The sequence below is a fragment of the Babylonia areolata genome, chromosome 25 (assembly GCF_041734735.1).
Source record: "Babylonia areolata isolate BAREFJ2019XMU chromosome 25, ASM4173473v1, whole genome shotgun sequence".
In the NCBI taxonomy this organism is placed as follows: domain Eukaryota; kingdom Metazoa; phylum Mollusca; class Gastropoda; order Neogastropoda; family Buccinidae; genus Babylonia; species Babylonia areolata.
Window position 1 is genome coordinate 26,802,479 of NC_134900.1, and position 17,500 is coordinate 26,819,978.

The 17,500-nt window shown below is 44.0% G+C and overlaps 1 protein-coding gene across 2 annotated transcripts in view; it reads left to right on the forward strand.

Moving 5' to 3' along the window:
• LOC143299814 (uncharacterized) overlaps positions 1 to 17,500 on the forward strand; it is a 25,139-nt gene that overhangs the window by 6,792 nt on the left and 847 nt on the right. The window contains exons 3-6 of one of the 2 annotated variants that reach the window (XM_076613269.1): positions 4,023 to 4,213; positions 5,503 to 5,826; positions 9,486 to 12,149; positions 15,171 to 15,262. In XM_076613269.1, coding sequence (XP_076469384.1) covers positions 4,023 to 4,213; positions 5,503 to 5,826; positions 9,486 to 12,149; positions 15,171 to 15,262 — 3,271 coding nt within the window. The remainder of the gene's footprint in view (positions 1 to 4,022; positions 4,214 to 5,502; positions 5,827 to 9,485; positions 12,150 to 15,170; positions 15,263 to 17,500) is intronic. The other variant, XM_076613270.1, reaches the window with a different exon arrangement.

Here is a 17,500-nt window from a genome sequence, read left to right on the forward strand (position 1 = left end):
ATAATTCAGAATTAAAAGTCTATGCCACTCTTGAATAGAAAGCCAGTTTGTGTTTGAACATTTCTTCTGTCATTGCTCTCTCTCTCTCTCTCTCTCTCTCTTATTATATGTGGCGACCTGAACTCAAGAACTGGTTGTCTCAACGCCAAAATCAGTAACACAAGACGACTTTTACGATTTACGTTCACTTGACGAACCACGAGATCCCCACAAACAGAATGCGTATGTCAAGGGATGACACAGTTAATTCGTTTTGTCGTTATCTGATGTGAACAGTATGTGAACAGTATGATCTTTGCCTCCTAAATGGATTGAAATCGCATAATTTTTCAGGGGATTATACGTATGTATATCCTAGTGGATGAAGTGTTGTGGACTACTTTATGTCTTCAAATTCATTACTAGATAGGTGTACATACTTTAACATTGTACCCATGGTTGAAACAAATCATGCTTCTATTGAAATGCATATTGTTCTACATGAAAATGTTGCACACCATGAGCAAAGCTTTAACTTTAAAACGTTCTCATCAACCAGGTACGAATGGGACGACAACCATGACGCTTTTTATGACCTGATACGTAGCGACTGTGAAGACTATTTTGGATGAAGCAGTTTTTAATTGAATATGATGTCAATCAAGCACTTCCTAAATTTAATGAATGTTTCGTATACGCTGGTGAATGCATGAAGAAAACAGTACATGTTGGGGGTGGAAAGATGAAAGCATGGTTCGCTCTTGTAGAACGCTAAGATCCAGTTCGGAACTGTTACTTAAAGTCCCAAGAACGAATCTAAAGTGTGCAGAGAAAAGGTCTTTTAGGGCTCAAGTACCCCAAATTTGGAATTCTTTGCCATCGTCCCTCAGAAATGCTCCTGATCTCCAGACCTTCAAGTCAGATCTGGAAACACACCTTTTCCGCAAACATTTCTGTACTCAGCACGATGGTTAGTCCAAAGTCTGTTCGCCACATGGAGAGATATTTATACTCACGTAATCCTGTTTTAATGTAGTTGATATTTTTAATGTGTCTGGGCGCGCGCGTGCATGTGTGTGTGTGTGTGTGTGTGTGTGTGTGTGTGTGTGTGTGTATGAGTGTGCGCGCGCATGTATGTGTGTGTCAAAAAATGTGTGTTTTTAAGGAATGTTTTTCTTTTTAATCTAAGCCTTATTTACTTGATATTTTATTGTTTGGTGGATCATGCTTTTTTTTATATTCATTCTCTGAACGCAATGGATTGAGCTGTTGTAATGTTTTATGTTATGTTTATATCTGGCTCGATGATGTAAGGCGCTTTGAGCAGCAGTAGTACTGGATATCGCGCCATAGAAAAGTTATGAATTATTATTATTATTATTGAATGCAAACAGAGTAAAAGGCTTTTGCGTCGGCAGCGGCGACAGTTGGGTAAATGCCACCTCCATACTGACAGGTTAGCTTATTGCGAGAAAAGGAAACAGTACAAAGAGCTATTGAAATATAAAAATAAATTGCACAAATATAACATTCTGCGTGATTTACAAGATATTTTAAACGATTCAAGAAAGTTCTGGGATACGGTTCATTCAGTGAGACCACGATCCTCTGTGCAAGGTGCAATAACGAGCAATGAATAGTTTGAACACTTTAATAATGTTTTTAATGTCCCAAACATAAGTGAAGATCATGGTGGTGATTGTAATGATGGTAACAATATAGATCACAATGAAGAACATGATGGTCCACCCTGTGGTGCATTTCCTAATTCTGATTCACTGAATGAGGCGATAACTGCGGATGTAATTCGATTAGCTGTGCGAGCACTTAAATCTCGGAAGGCAGCGGGACCTGACGGTTTCATTGCAGAATTCAATAAACATAGTATCGAACAAATTCTGCCTTTCTTGGTCAGATTTTTTAATCAACTATTTGATAGTGGTCTGTTTCCTGACGACTGGTCATCGTCAGTCATTCAGCCTTTGCACAAAAGGGAGACATGAGTATACCTGATAATTATCGACGGCTCTCGGTTCTTAACATTTGTAGTAAACTGTACGGTTTGTGTTGAATACGCGTATTTCAAACTGGATTGATGAAAATGATATTATTGGTGATGAGCAAGCTGGATTCAGGAAAGGTTGTACAGCAGATCACATCTTTACTCTTTTTGCTATGGTACAAGAACATCTTGTGAGACACAGAAAACTGTATGTAGCATTTATAGATTTTCGCAAAGCATTTGACACTGTATGTAGAGGAAAGTTATGGGCCGTCTTGTGTAAGAATGGGTTGCATGGTAAGATACTGAATGCTTTAAAGTCAATGTATTCCGTTGTAAAAACAAGAGTACGTGATGGTGGTGATTTAACAGATGCTTTTTGTGCCCACGAGGCCTGAAACAAGGAGAAGTATGTTCACCAGTCTTATGTTCTTTGTTTATTTAAATGAGTTAACAAAGGATATAATTGAGTTTTGGTTGTCACGGTGTTCAGTTAACACCAGATTTGATACAAATTCTGATTCTGTTATTTGCTGATGACATTGTGCTAATATCTGACACTATAATTGGTCTCCAGACACAGTTAAATATTCTGTCTGACACAGCTACAAGTCTTGATCTTATTGTAAATATGGATAAATCGAGTGTTGTTATTTTCCGTAATAGTGGTTATCATGCCTTGAGAGAAAAATGTTTTTTTGATGGAAATGAGCTGAAAATTGTAAATATACAAATACCTTGGTATCTTTTTGTCAGCAAGATTGAGTTTTGCACACACTATGTTTGACCTTGCAGAAAAGGCCAAGAAAGGAACGATAGCAATCATTAGGATATTGTGGTCGATTGGTGAGCCTTTGCCAGCTATCTTTTTTAAGCTCGTTGTTTGCCAAATACAGCCAACCTTGACCAATGGCACTGAAATCTGGGGACTGACACAAAACCATGACCAAATCGGAGTTCACTTGTTTGCTCTGAAACGATTCATGGGCGAAACTAATAATCTCCAAAACACTTAATATACAGGGAAACGGGAATATACCCTTTACATATTGCAACACATGTGAAATGTGTGAAATTCTGGTTACGATTTGCACAGATGGAAAACAGTAGATATCTAAAGAAAGCTTATGATATGCTTCTGAACCTGCAGAACCAGAATTACGTGACTTGGGCATGTAGAGTTCGAAATCTTTTATACAAATTTAGTTTTGGAGAAGTCTAGGAATCTCAGGGGGTTGGTAACTGGGAAGTGTATCCAACGGCTTTCAAACAGAGACTTATCGACTGTTTTAAACAAGATTGGCATGCAAGTTTTGAGTCACATACATTCTATGATGTCTACGCCTCTTACAAGCATTCTTTTTCACCAAGTTGTCATTTATTTCAAATTGCCAACATCAAAATTCGTAGCGTTTTCTGGATATTCAGGATTGGAATGTCTTCACTGAATTGTCATTTTTTACGGTATAAACGTGATGTGAACAGAAATGTTAACTGTCCTTTTTGTGTCAATGTCCCAGAAACAGAACTTCACTTTTTGTTAACGTGCTATAAATACAACACAATCCGGAAGGAGCTAATACCAGAAAAGTTCCATAGACAACCATCCATGTTTAAACTTGCACTTCTGTTTGCCAGTGTAAACGAAAGAATTGTTTGTAATCCGTCCCTTTTTGTATTCAAAGCGTTCAAAATTAGACAAAAAAATGTGTGAATGTGATTTTATGTCGATGAATATATTCGTATTTTTTTTCATACTATGCTCACTCCATTGTATGGGCAAATGGCCTGACAATTAAACCATCTTGCGTCCTTCTCTCTCTCTCTCTCTCTCTCTTTTGCAAAATGTGCACACGTGTCTGTATGTCTGTGCTCAATCACTGTTCATTATGAAGTGACAATTTGTGTTTATGTGATGTTTATTTGCTTTTTCCCCCATAGTTTCACCAGGTTTGGATTGTTTTCTTCTTCTCCTTCCGTTTTCTTTCTTTTTTTCTTTTTTTTTTCACTCTTTAAACACGAACTCATACTTGTGTGACAGACCTGAACACCATGCTGCTGTTCGTCTGTGTGGAAGACCGTGTCGGAGTCAGACAGTTTTTGCGCGTGCGCACGCTCAGGAACGCCCCCCTGCATGCGTCCCTCGACAACGAGCTTCCCAGTCTGTACTGGTATGACATCACTGGCCCTCGCCCTGGTCTGGACTGGTGTACCCCGTCTGGTCAGCTGCAGGTCAGTTGTCGGTCAGTTTATTAACCTGTGTTCTGGGTAGGGGAGTTCAGTTCAGTTCAGTTACTCCACGAGGCGTCACTGAGTTAGGACAAATCCATAATTACACGCGACACTACATCTAGGCAGGTGCCTGACCAGCAGCGTAACTCAACGCATTTAGTCAGGCCTTGAGGGGGAAAAAAAAGAAAAAAAGTAAGCAGATAGATAATGAAATAAAATGAAATGCGGATAAATATGAATACATACATGAATGAATAAATGAATAAATAGGAGAAGGGGGTGTAGGTAGTGTGGCGAAGTGCTGGATAGGACAGGGTGGAGTGTGTATAACGTGTATGAAAGCCAGTCTTGTCCGACTGTGACCAGCAGAGGACGGAGAAGGGGAGAATGTCTTGCCCCCAGGTTACATCCCATCTCCCTCGGCCAAGGTTTTATTTTTAATTATTTAAAAAAAATTGTATTATACTGTTTTAGGACAGTCGGTGTTGGGATGGTCCCCAAAGGCCAGCTAGCCTAGGGAAGAGGAGTGGAGTGTGGTACATGGTATGGTGGGGTGCAGCGTCGCACGTGTTGTGGTGTAGTGTAGTGTAGCATAGTGCGAGGTAGAGTAGGTTAAGGTTCGGCCAGGGTATTACAGAAATACAACTACTGCAGCATCAACATCAACGGGCAGTTCAATGAATAATTGATTGTTAACAGGGATAGAGAGCTTAATACAATGTACACAGCTGAACGTGTACAATACTTCGATTGGTTTGAAACCTACTTGTGGAACAAGAGCACTGGCCAGCTAAAGAATCGAATCACTGGATGACAATAACAATTAATGATGATAGCAATACTACTACTACTACTACTACTAAATCATCCATAATCCCTCATCATTTACCACCATCAATCATCCATCCTCCTCCTCTTCATCCACCACCACCACCATCATCATCATCATCATCATCATTGTCATCCTTTAGTAGCATCATCAAGACACTCTCCACTATAATTTTTGATTGAGATAATAAACTATTCTGTATTCTGTACACATCGTCTTCTCCTTTGTCTGGAACAAGAGAATTAGTAAACTGAAGAACCGCACTACTGGATGACATTAATAAATAATGACGATGATGACAATGATGATGTTGACGACGACGATGATAACGATGATGATGACAATAATAAAAACCCAATCACTGACTGTGACACAAAAGTATCCTCTCGACAACCTCTTGACTATAGACACTAGAACTGAGATATTAGTGTCTATACTGTAACCCTCACACTCACTGCAGGGTGCACAGCTGACCTTAAAGCGGCGCGACGAGCCTTGCGAGGAGAGCAGGAACCAGATCTACTACGGCCTGAAAACCCCAGGATGCAAACCGCCGGCTGGCAGCCCTCCCAGATGTCCGAGCCCGTGCACGAGCCCTCGTGGGAGCCCAGTAGCCGGGAACCCCCAGCCCCCTACGACGCAGCGCGCGCGGCAGGGGAACCCGCTGTCGACGACGACTACGAAGCACGTGAAGCACGTGAACCGCGTGGAGATGAACTTCCCGCCCGTGCAGCCCCGCGTCAGCGTCACTGTGGATCTGCTGGACCCCAACAGGCTGAATGTGGTGGGTGTGGCTGGTGTTAGATTTGTTTCTGGCTGTCTGTCGCTCTGTCTCTATCTCCTTCTCTCTCTCTCTCTCTGTCTGCTTCTCTCTGTCTGCCTCTGTCTGTCTGTCTGTCTCTATGTCTCCCTCTGTCTGTCTCTCTCTCTCTGTCTCTCGCCCTCCCTCTCTCTTTCTCTCTTTCCTTCCCTTTGTTTGCTTTTCATGTATTGACGCTGTTCTTTATAATGGATGTTAACACGGAAGTCCCCTCCCCCCTTACCCCTGTTAACAGCCAAGGGCAGAAAGGCCCAGACAATAAACCATTCAGACTTCAGACTTCTGTCTTTGTCTCTGTCTGTCTGCCTCGCTCGGTCGCTCGCTCGGTCGCTCGGCAGATGCTGTAGAATCGTTACCGTTGCCCATGTAGTTCAGTGGTCCTTCTGATATTCATTTCTCTGTATGAATATTCCTTTGGTCTTTGTGAACTCCATTGTCAGGATTTGTCGTATGACAATTCAAATATTTCGACTTCGACTTCGACTTCTCTCTCTCTCTCCCCACATCCTCTCTCTCTCTCTTTCTCTCCTCTCTCTTTCCCTCTTTCCTTTCTGTCTTCCCCACTCTCTCTTTGTTATGAATACATGCCATGAAGTCTAAATAGAATAGTTCCTGTTTTACTTTTGCACACACACACACACACACACACACACACACACACACACACACACACACACACACACACACACACGCATGCATGCATGCATGTACGCACACACGCTCACTTTTTATGTCGAAAACACCCCCGAAAACGGAGTATGGCTGCCTACATGGCGGGGTAAAAACGGTCATACTCGCGAAAGCCCACTCGTGTACATACGAGTGAACGTGGGAGTTGCAGCCCACGAACGAAGAAGAAGAAGAAGAAGAAGAAGAAGAATGTCGGAAACATACAGAGCTTTGGAACTATTTCCGCATGGGCATGAAGCAATGGTAGTGATCGTTTTGTTTCTTGTACTTTTGGCCAGCGATGCTTTAAGAGCACAAAGCACCGCCACTTTCATGAAAATCTGACACATTAGTCATTGAAATACTGACAGACCTTAGCAAACTTTCAAAACATAGTTCCGTATGTTGAGCCGTATTTCAAAATTGTTGCCTCTGTAGAGACTGGAGACACCCGTAGCTGTCAAATTTCAGTTCATAGAAGATCCAAGCCCCCTTTCATTAGCTGACTCGTGCATTCTAAATGATTTGACATGATAACACATGGAAACCCCGAACAATACAGCAAATCAACAACAGACCCAGGCCAGAAAAGATAGCTGAATGGACACAAAAAGTAATCAGGCAGCCAGCATAACCGATCCAAAAGCTGGACACACCCTATGGACACACCTTACATGATCTAGTAACCACCATCACCAATCAAAAAGCTGAATGGACACACCCTATGGACACACCCTATATGATCAAGTTACCACCATCACCAATCAAAACACTGAATGGACACACCCTATATGATCAAGCAACCACCATCACCAATCAAAACACTGAATGGACACACCCTATATGATCAAGCAGCCGCCATCACCAATCAAAAAGCTGAATGGACACACCCTATGGACACACCCTATATGATCAAGTAACCACCATCACCAATCAAAAAGCTGAATGGACACTCCCTATATGATCAAGCAACCACCATCACCAATCAAAAAGCTGAATGGACACACCCTATATGATCAAGCAACCGTCATCACCAATCAAAAAGCTGAATGGACACACCCTATGGACACACCCTATATGATCAAGTAACCACCATCACCAATCAAAAAGCTGAATGGACACTCCCTATATGATCAGGCAACCACCATCACCAATCAAAACACTGAATGGACACACCCTATATGATCAAGCAACCGCCATCACCAATCAAAAAGCTGAATGGACACACCCTATATGATCAAGCAACCGCCATCACCAATCAAAAAGCTGAATGGACACACCCTATGGACACACCCTATATGATCAGGTAACCACCATCACCAATCAAAAAGCTGAATGGACACACCCTATATGATCAAGCAACTGCCATCACCAATCAAAAAGCTGAATGGACACACCCTATATGATCAAGCAACCGCCATCACCAATCAAAAAGCTGAATGGACACACCCTATGGACACACCCTATATGATCAAGTAACCACCATCACCAATCAAAAAGCTGAATGGACACTCCCTATATGATCAAGCAACTACCATCACCAATCAAAACACTGAATGGACACACCCTATATGATCAAGCAACCGCCATCACCAATCAAAAAGCTGAATGGACACACCCTATGGACACACCCTATATGATCAAGTAACCACCATCACCAATCAAAAAGCTGAATGGACACTCCCTATATGATCAAGCAACCACCATCACCAATCAAAACACTGAATGGACACACCCTATATGATCTAGCAACCACCATCACCAATCAAAAAGCTGAATGGACACTCCCTATATGATCAAGCAACCACCATCACCAATCAAAACACTGAATGGACACACCCTATATGATCTAGCAACCACCATCACCAATCAAAAAGCTGAATGGACACTCCCTATATGATCAAGCAACCACCATCACCAATCAAAACACTGAATGGACACACCCTATATGATCAAGCAACCACCATCATCAATCAAAACACTGAATGGACACACCCTATATGATCAAGCAACCGCCATCACCAATCAAAAAGCTGAATGGACACACCCTATGGACACACCTTATATGATCAAGTAACCACCATCACCAATCAAAAAGCTGAATGGACACTCCCTATATGATCAAGCAACCACCATCACCAATCAAAACACTGAATGGACACACCCTATATGATCAAGCAACCGCCATCACCAATCAAAAAGCTGAATGGACACACCCTATGGACACACCCTATATGATATAGTAACCACCATCACCAATCAAAAAGCTGAATGGACACTCCCTATATGATCAAGCAACCACCATCACCAATCAAAACACTGAATGGACACACCCTATATGATCAAGCAACCGCCATCACCAATCAAAAAGCTGAATGGACACACCCTATGGACACACCCTATATGATCAAGTAACCACCATCACCAATCAGAAAGCTGAATGGACACTCCCTATATGATCAAGCAACCACCATCACCAATCAAAACACTGAATGGACACTCCCTATATGATCAAGTAACCAGCATCACAAATCAAGCCTTAGACAGGACCCGAAAAGGAAAAGAAAGAGGATGGGCAACTCTGTCAAAGAAGGCCAGAAGCGGGAAGGACTTGGTTATGAAGCGATTCACGCCAAGAAGCTGTGTGTTCCTCACGGAATGAAGAGAAAAGTGTTACCTGGGTCAGTTTTCAGTGTCAAGAATGCTTGACAATGGTAGTGAATGCCGTGTCAAAGGATGTTTGTTGTATGTTGATTTTCATTATCATACGTGTTTATTTTCGGTTTTGTCTTTTGTCGTGTAACTTGTTTAGTGTTGTTTGTGTAATGTCTTGGAAATACTGGTTATTTAATTATCAATATAATATATGTGTTCTGACTGTTAAACTGACTGAGTGACAGATTTGTTCATAGTTTGAATTATACTTTATTGGTTTTTGTGTGTGTTTTTTTCAGAAAGCCGAAGGTCCAAATATCCGTTTGGTGAATGACCTGTCCGGCAATCGAATGTCACCAGTGCAGCACACTGAAAACGCCGTACACCAGTCCTGTGACAACATTCGCACCAGTCCCAATGCCCCTGATGTGCAGAAAGGTCTTGTCCCACGTCGGGTACAACTTCCTTGCAAGCCCGGATCGGCAACAGACGGATTTGAACCCAAAGCAGTGAACAGCTCCGGCAGTCCCAGTCCGTTCCAGCTGTCCCTTCTCACCGGCTTCAGCAGCTTCAGTTCCCTGTCCACCAGTCCCCTAGGCGGCGAGGATCTGGAGTTGCCCGCCACCTCGCTGCCCCCAAACGTGCTGTCCGTGCAGAGCGACACCTTCATCAAACAGTGCTGCCCGTCCAGTCTCACGGACCTCAAACAGCCCAGGGCCTGTCCCCGCGGGGCGTGTGAGGAAGAAGACAATGATGCACAGAAACTGAAAGCTGCAGCAGCGTTCGGATGTCGCGGAAGCCGCCCGGGAGCAGAGGACGAGGAAGAGGTCCGCGGTTTGGGGCAACAGAGTTCTTCGTCCTCGTTCACTTCGTGCTGCCTGCACCCGGAGTACGTTCTCGCCGGAAGCTTGAACCAGTGCGACATTCGGGATCATAGCGTCACTCAGACTTGCAGCCAGAAGAAGAAAGAGTCAAAAACTCCGCGCACAGCCTGTGCTGGAAAGAACACCGCCGTTTCTGCCGGACACTCACACACACAAGGTCACCAAGGGAAACCCACCCCATTCTCAAACGGGTGCCCTGCTTTGTCCACCCTCCACCCAGAATACATTCTTCCCGATACAGTGAAACAGATTGGTGACTCTGGTGGAGTGAAACAGATTTGTGACTATCCCCAGACACACGTCAACACTGGCGAACGTCCCGTGACGCAGTACAGCATCCAGGTCCACAGCAGTGGAGGACGCACTCCGGAATCCGCCAACATCACCGTGGTGAACAGTTACGGGAGAGAGTCGCGTCCTGAAGCAGTCCCTGACCACGCGCATCATGCACGGTGCGGGGGAAGAGATAAAACCCGGCCGGCTGCCTGTGTGGTGAAACCCCCTCAGGCCTGTGCTTGTCCCTGCTCTGTCGCTGGGTTCTCAGGTTCTCAACAGTGTCCTGGACGTTCTGTCCAGTCTGGCGCGGGGTTCTCGGGGCCTCCACAGTGTCCTGGACGTTCTGTCCAGTCTGGCGCGGGGTTCTCGGGGCCTCCACAGTGTTCAGGACGTTCTGTCCAGTCTGGCGCGGGGTTCTCGGGGCCTCCACAGTGTTCAGGACGTTCTGTCCAGTCTGGCGCGGGGTTCTCGGGGCCTCCACAGTGTTCAGGACGTTCTGTCCAGTCTGGCGCCAGCCTGGCTGTTGGCAGGGCTTCACCCGTTGCGTGTCTGGTGAGTGAGGCGTCGTCTTCCAGGAGTTCTTTCCACTCTGCAGCCAGCTGTCTGGGGCAGGGACTGAGTTGTGGAAACACCGCTCATTCTGCTGCCGAGGTTTTCAGCGCTGTGTCGTCCGCAGCTGGGTTCGCCGTCAGACAGCTCGACGGCGCTAACCAGGCGTTGTCGTCACGTGCCGGACACGTTCTCCTCCACACAGGTGGTGTCACCACTCACCTCCATCACACGGGAGGGACCAGCTTGTCACAAGTCACGCACGTGAACCAGACGTACATCACCGCGTGTAGCGCTCAGGCCTGTCCATCGTACGCAAACCCGACATCGTCGTCTTTTTCCAAGCCCGCACCACCTCACCGCGGTCCCACGAATCCAAAGCCAACGTTGTGTCCGGGCCCTGGTGATCACGTCAAATACTTGAGTCCGGTATCCCCTCGGCAGAGCTCGCCACGAGAGTCGGCTGACAACAACAAAAGTGGGCGGGTCAGTCCACGCCCCTGTCAAATCAGCGCCCATCCCCACCAAAGCACATCCGCTCCAATTCTGGACGACGACGACGACAAAGAAGAGGAGACCATACAAACAAACAGCTTCCTGGCTGGACAGCAACAGCAGCAGCAGAAAAAGAACAGCAGCAGCAGCAGCAGGAGCAGGGAGAAGAAACCCAACAGTCCCCCCCGGGTAGCGGGGAACTCCCACCCGACCTACCCATGCTCGGTGCCCAGCGCCACCAGGAAAGACCGCGGCTGGAAACCTAAACCCAAACCCAAACCCAAACCATGCTCCTACACTAACAGCATCTCCCCACACTTCTGCCCCCGCCTCCACAACGAGGGGACTGAGCTCCACAGCAACAACCAGCCCCCCGACTCCTCCACCACCTCCTCCTCCACCTCCTCCTCCTCCACCTCCTCCATCTTTCTGACGCTGTCACCGAATCATGCCTTCGCCAGCACTGAAGCACCCAGCAGCAGAACTAACCCGCCACGAGAAAGAGCAGCCGCTGTTGTCTCCCCTCCCAGCCACCACGCGAGGAAGAGTTCTACTCCTTCACAGACCAATACCGAAGCTTCCGCGCTTGCCGGCGAGGGTGTCTTTTCAGATGGCCACGCGGTGGAGATGTCGCAGTCGTCGGAGGACGCGTCTGTCGAGGACGAATACATGTACCTTCGCGCGACGGCCACCCTGGGTGACGGCTCTGCGGGTACCCCCTCCGTGCCTGGGTGGAACCCCAACATCACGGAGGAAACGGTATGCTTTATTCATTCATTTATTTATTTATTCATTTTAAATTCTTTTTGGGGCACAATCAGAATGAACATTACATCACAGATGTGTTAAAAAAAACAACCCCAAAAACAAACAAAAAACAAAAAAACACAAACAAAAAAACAAAAAAAAAACACACAAAAAAACCCAACAACAACCGAACCACCCGTATGAAAAACGAAAGACAAACTAACAAACACAAAATTGGCGTGGATAAAGAAGAATCCTAAAAAAAAGGAGGAAATGGAATGTTGCTTTGACAATTTTATTTATTTATTGATTCATTTATCCATCTATTTATTTATTCTACACTATCTTGTAATCTTTAGGGGGATTTATTTTGAGGTTTTGCATTAGCAGAAAGAAAAGTGATGTTCAGGATGTAGAAGGCAGTTTCCTTTTCGCAGTACTGCTGAGGAAGGTGGTGTGAAGTCAGTGCAATATTCAGTTCAGTTCAAAAGTTTTGTTTCTGAGTTACGAAAATGTCTTCTACATGTATCCTGCATTGTGGGAATAGCCCCCGTAGCTACTGCTTAGTGTACAGTGACAGGATAACTTAATGCACGTGTGCGCGCGCGCGCGTACACACACACACACACACACACACACACATTCACACACACACACACACGTACACACGCGCGCACGCGCTCATTTTCTTTGCCTCTCACCCCTTCACTGATTCATTCGTTCACAAACAGACACGGACAGATAGGTAGGTAGACACATAGATAGACAGACAGACAGACTCTCTCACTCACTGACTCACCCACTCATTCACCTTTTAATTTATTAACACCCGACCACCCATCCAACCACCCTCACAGACACAGATACAAACACACACACACACGCGCGCGCGCACGCACGCACGCACGCACACACTTTCTCAATCAGTCACTGACTCATCCACACCCCCTCTCACACAGTTATCTGACTGCCTCACACAAGTGGAGTAAACGTGTTCCTGTTCACTGTGATTGTAGGTTGATCAGGAAATGAACGTGTTCCTGTTGACTGTGATTGTAGGTTGATCAGGAAATGAACGTGTTCCTCTTCACTGTCATTGAAATTGATGAGGAAATGAACGTGTTCCTGTTGACTGTGATTGTGGGTTGATCAGGAAATGAACGTGTTCCTGTACACTGTGATTGTAGGTTGATCAGGAAATGAACGTGTTCCTGTTGACTGTGATTGTAGGTTGATCAGGAAATGGACGTGTTCCTGTTCACTGTGATTGTAGGTTGATCGGGAAATGAACGTGTTCCTGTTGACTGTGATTGTAGGTTGATCAGGAAATGGACGTGTTCCTTTTCACTGTGATTGTAGGTTGATGAGGAAATGAACGTGTTCCTGTTCACTGTGATTGTAGGTTGATCGGGAAATTAACGTGTTCCTGTACACTGTGATTGTAGGTTGATCAGGAAATGAACCTGTTCCTGTTGACTGTGATTGTAGGTTGATGAGGAAATGAACGTGTTCCTGTTGACTGTGATTGTAGGTTGATCAGGAAATGGACGTGTTCCTTTTCACTGTGATTGTAGGTTGATCAGGAAATGAACGTGTTCCTGTTCACTGTGATTGTAGGTTGATCAGGAAATGAACATGTTCCTCTTCACTGTGATTGAAATTAATGAGGAAATGAACGTGTTCCTGTTGACTGTGATTGTAGGTTGATCAGGAAATGGACGTGTTCCTGTTCACTGTGATTGTAGGTTGATCAGGAAATGAACGTGTTCCTGTTCACTGTGATTGTAGGTTGATCAGGAAATGAACGTGTTCCTTTTCACTGTGATTGTAGGTTGATCAGGAAATGAACATGTTCCTTTTCACTGTGATTGTAGGTTGATCAGGAAATGAACCTGTTCCTGTTCACTGTGATTGTAGGTTGATGAGGAAATGAACGTGTTCCTGTTGACTGTGATTGTAGGTTGATCAGGAAATGAACATGTTCATTTTCACTGTGATTGTAGGTTGATCAGGAAATGAACGTGTTCCTGTTCACTGTGATTGAAATTGATGAGGAAATGAACGTGTTCCTGTTGACTGTGATTGTGGGTTGATCGGGAAATGAACGTGTTCCTGTTCACTGTGATTGTAGGTTGATCAGGAAATGGACGTGTTCCTGTTCACTGTGATTGTAGGTTGATGAGGAAATGAACGTGTTCCTGTTGACTGTGATTGTAGGCTGATCGGGAAATTAACGTGTTTCTGTACACTGTGATTGTAGGTTGATCAGGAAATGAACCTGTTCCTGTTGACTGTGATTGTAGGTTGATCAGGAAATGAACGTGTTTCTGTACACTGTGATTGTAGGTTGATCAGGAAATGAACCTGTTCCTGTTGACTGTGATTGTAGGTTGATGAGGAAATGAACGTGTTTCTGTACACTGTGATTGTAGGTTGATCAGGAAATGGACGGGTTCCTGTTCACTGTGATTGTAGGTTGATCGGGAAATTAACGTGTTTCTGTACACTGTGATTGTAGGTTGATCAGGAAATGGACGTGTTCCTGTTCACTGTGATTGTAGGTTGATCAGGAAATGAACGTGTTCCTGTTGACTGTGATTGTAGGTTGATGAGGAAATGAACGTGTTCCTGTTGACTGTGATTGTAGGTTGATCAGGAAATGAACGTGTTCCTGTTGACTGTGATTGTAGGTTGATCAGGAAATGGACGTGTTCCTTTTCACTGTGATTGTAGGTTGATCAGGAAATGAACGTGTTCCTCTTCACTGTGATTGAAATTGATGAGGAAATGAACGTGTTCCTGTTGACTGTGATTGTGGGTTGATTGGGAAATGAACGTGTTCCTGTTCACTGTGATTGTAGGTTGATCAGGAAATGGACGTGTTCCTGTTCACTGTGATTGTAGGTTGATCAGGAAATGAACATGTTCCTGTTGACTGTGATTGTAGGTTGATCAGGAAATGGACGTGTTCCTTTTCACTGTGATTGTAGGTTGATCAGGAAATGAACATGTTCCTTTTCACTGTGATTGTAGGTTGATCAGGAAATGGACAGGCACGTCAACGAAGACGGTAATTTCATCGTTTGGCGTTCTCCCCGCAGTGGGCAGTTCATCATTTCCGTCAGGTGATTATCTACACTTGTCATTGATAGTTGTCGAAAACACACACACACACCGTCTAAAAACACTTATAGTGAATAGACGTTAAACTGAAGATAAAACACACACACACACACACACACACACACAAGGAATAAAAATCCACCAGTTGAATAAACGCACTTATCAGTGATAAGCTATCGAAAATAAACGAACATACAAACAAACAAACAGAACAACAACAAAAATCCGTCAGGTGATTGTCCACACTTGCCACTGATAGCTGTCCACATTTGTCAGTAATAGCTGACGGAACTTGTCCACACGTGCCACTGATAGCTGTCCACATTTGTCAGTAATAGCTGACGGAACTTGTACACACTTGCCACTGATAGCTGTCCACATTTGTCAGTAATAGCTGACGGAACTTGTACACACTTGCCACTGATAGCTGTCCACATTTGTCAGTAATAGCTGACGGAACTTGTGCACACTTGCCACTGATAGCTGTCCACATTTGTCAGTAATAGCTGTCGGAACTTGTACACACTTGCCACTGATAGCTGTCCACATTTGTCAGTAATAGCTGACGGAACTTGTACACACTTGCCACTGATAGCTGTCCACATTTGTCAGTAATAGCTGACGGAACTTGTCCACACTTGCCACTGATAGCTGTCCATATTTGTCAGTAATAGCTGTCGGAACTTGTCCACACTTGCTACTGATAGCTGTCCATATTTGTCAGTAATAGCTGTCGGAACTTGTGCACACTTGCTACTGATAGCTGTCCACATTTGTCAACATTTGTCAGTAATAGCTGTCGGAACTTGTCCACACTTGCTACTGATAGCTGTCCACATTTGTCAGTAATAGCTGTCGAAAATAAATAAAACAATTTCCGTCAGCTGATTATCCACACTTGTCACTGATAGCTGTGTAAGATAAAACATTTTCCGTCGGGTGATTATCCACACTTGTCACTGATAGCTGTGTAAGATAAAACATTTTCCGTCGGGTGATTATCCACACTCACTTGTCACTGATAGCTGTCGAAAATAAACGAAAAAATATAATAAAAGAAGGTAAAACGATACGACAAACAACAACAACAATAACAACAAAACCCACAAAAAAGAACAACAAAAAAGAATAACAAAAAGACAAGCAAATAAAAGAACAAAACAAAACAAAACAAAAACAACAATGAATAAACAAACAAAAAAAGAACAACAAACAAGACAGATAGTAAAATGGAATAAATAATAAAAGAAAGTGAGAAGATGAAGTGAAAGAAATGCAGGAACAAACGGAAGTAAAATGAATTAAAAAAAAAAAAGAAGAAAGAAAAACGAAATAGAATAAGACAACAAAATTGCACATAGTTCAGTGCTAATCACGATGAAATATATCAGAAAATAGAATAAGATGAAATGCATTAAACGACAAAAGTAAAGTAAAATAATGCAAAATAGAAATTTTTTTTTTTTATGCACATTCGTTCAAACCTTATCGCAACCCAGAGTCTTGATGTATTAGAAATGACGTTTGTATTGCTGAGAACCGAATTTTTTTTCTGGCATAAAATGAAAGAATATGCAATGGAAAAAGAAATAAAACAGGAAAAAGAATATGCAGTGAAAAAATGACATTGAGGGAAACACGATCGACTGTTCCCCGATGCTAGGTGTAGGGATTGGGAAAGCTTGAAGGTGGGAAGAAATGTGGATATTGCCGCTCCCCCCCCCCCGCCTCCCTCCTCACCCCCCCACACCCCACCCAAGCTACCGCTTATAAACCACTTGATAACTGTCAGGAACATCGATTTTTCTCAAACACATTTCAGTTGTACATTTAATGCCAGAAACTTAAAACAGCCGTGAGAGATTGTACGCCGCCCGGCTGCTAAATCTAAATTATCTCTCGATTAAGAAAAAAAAAAAAAGAAGAAAATATATATGCTTTTATAAACTGCTCGGTAACTTTTTTGCGGCTCTCGTAATTAAAAAAGATAAATTGGAATGTGTTAGGTCAGAAAATGGAAATGATATTTTCGGTCATCGGTGTGGTTATGATTTTTGAATTTGTCAGTCAGCTGTTGAGTTACTCGTGCCCAAGCCGGATCTTGTTGCTTTGAGTGTAGGCAGTTGTTTATTGTTACATCATCTTGTCGATGCGAATCTGTGATGCAGAAGTTGTGTAACGCACGCACGCACGCACGCACGCACGCACGCACGCACACACACACACACACACACACACAC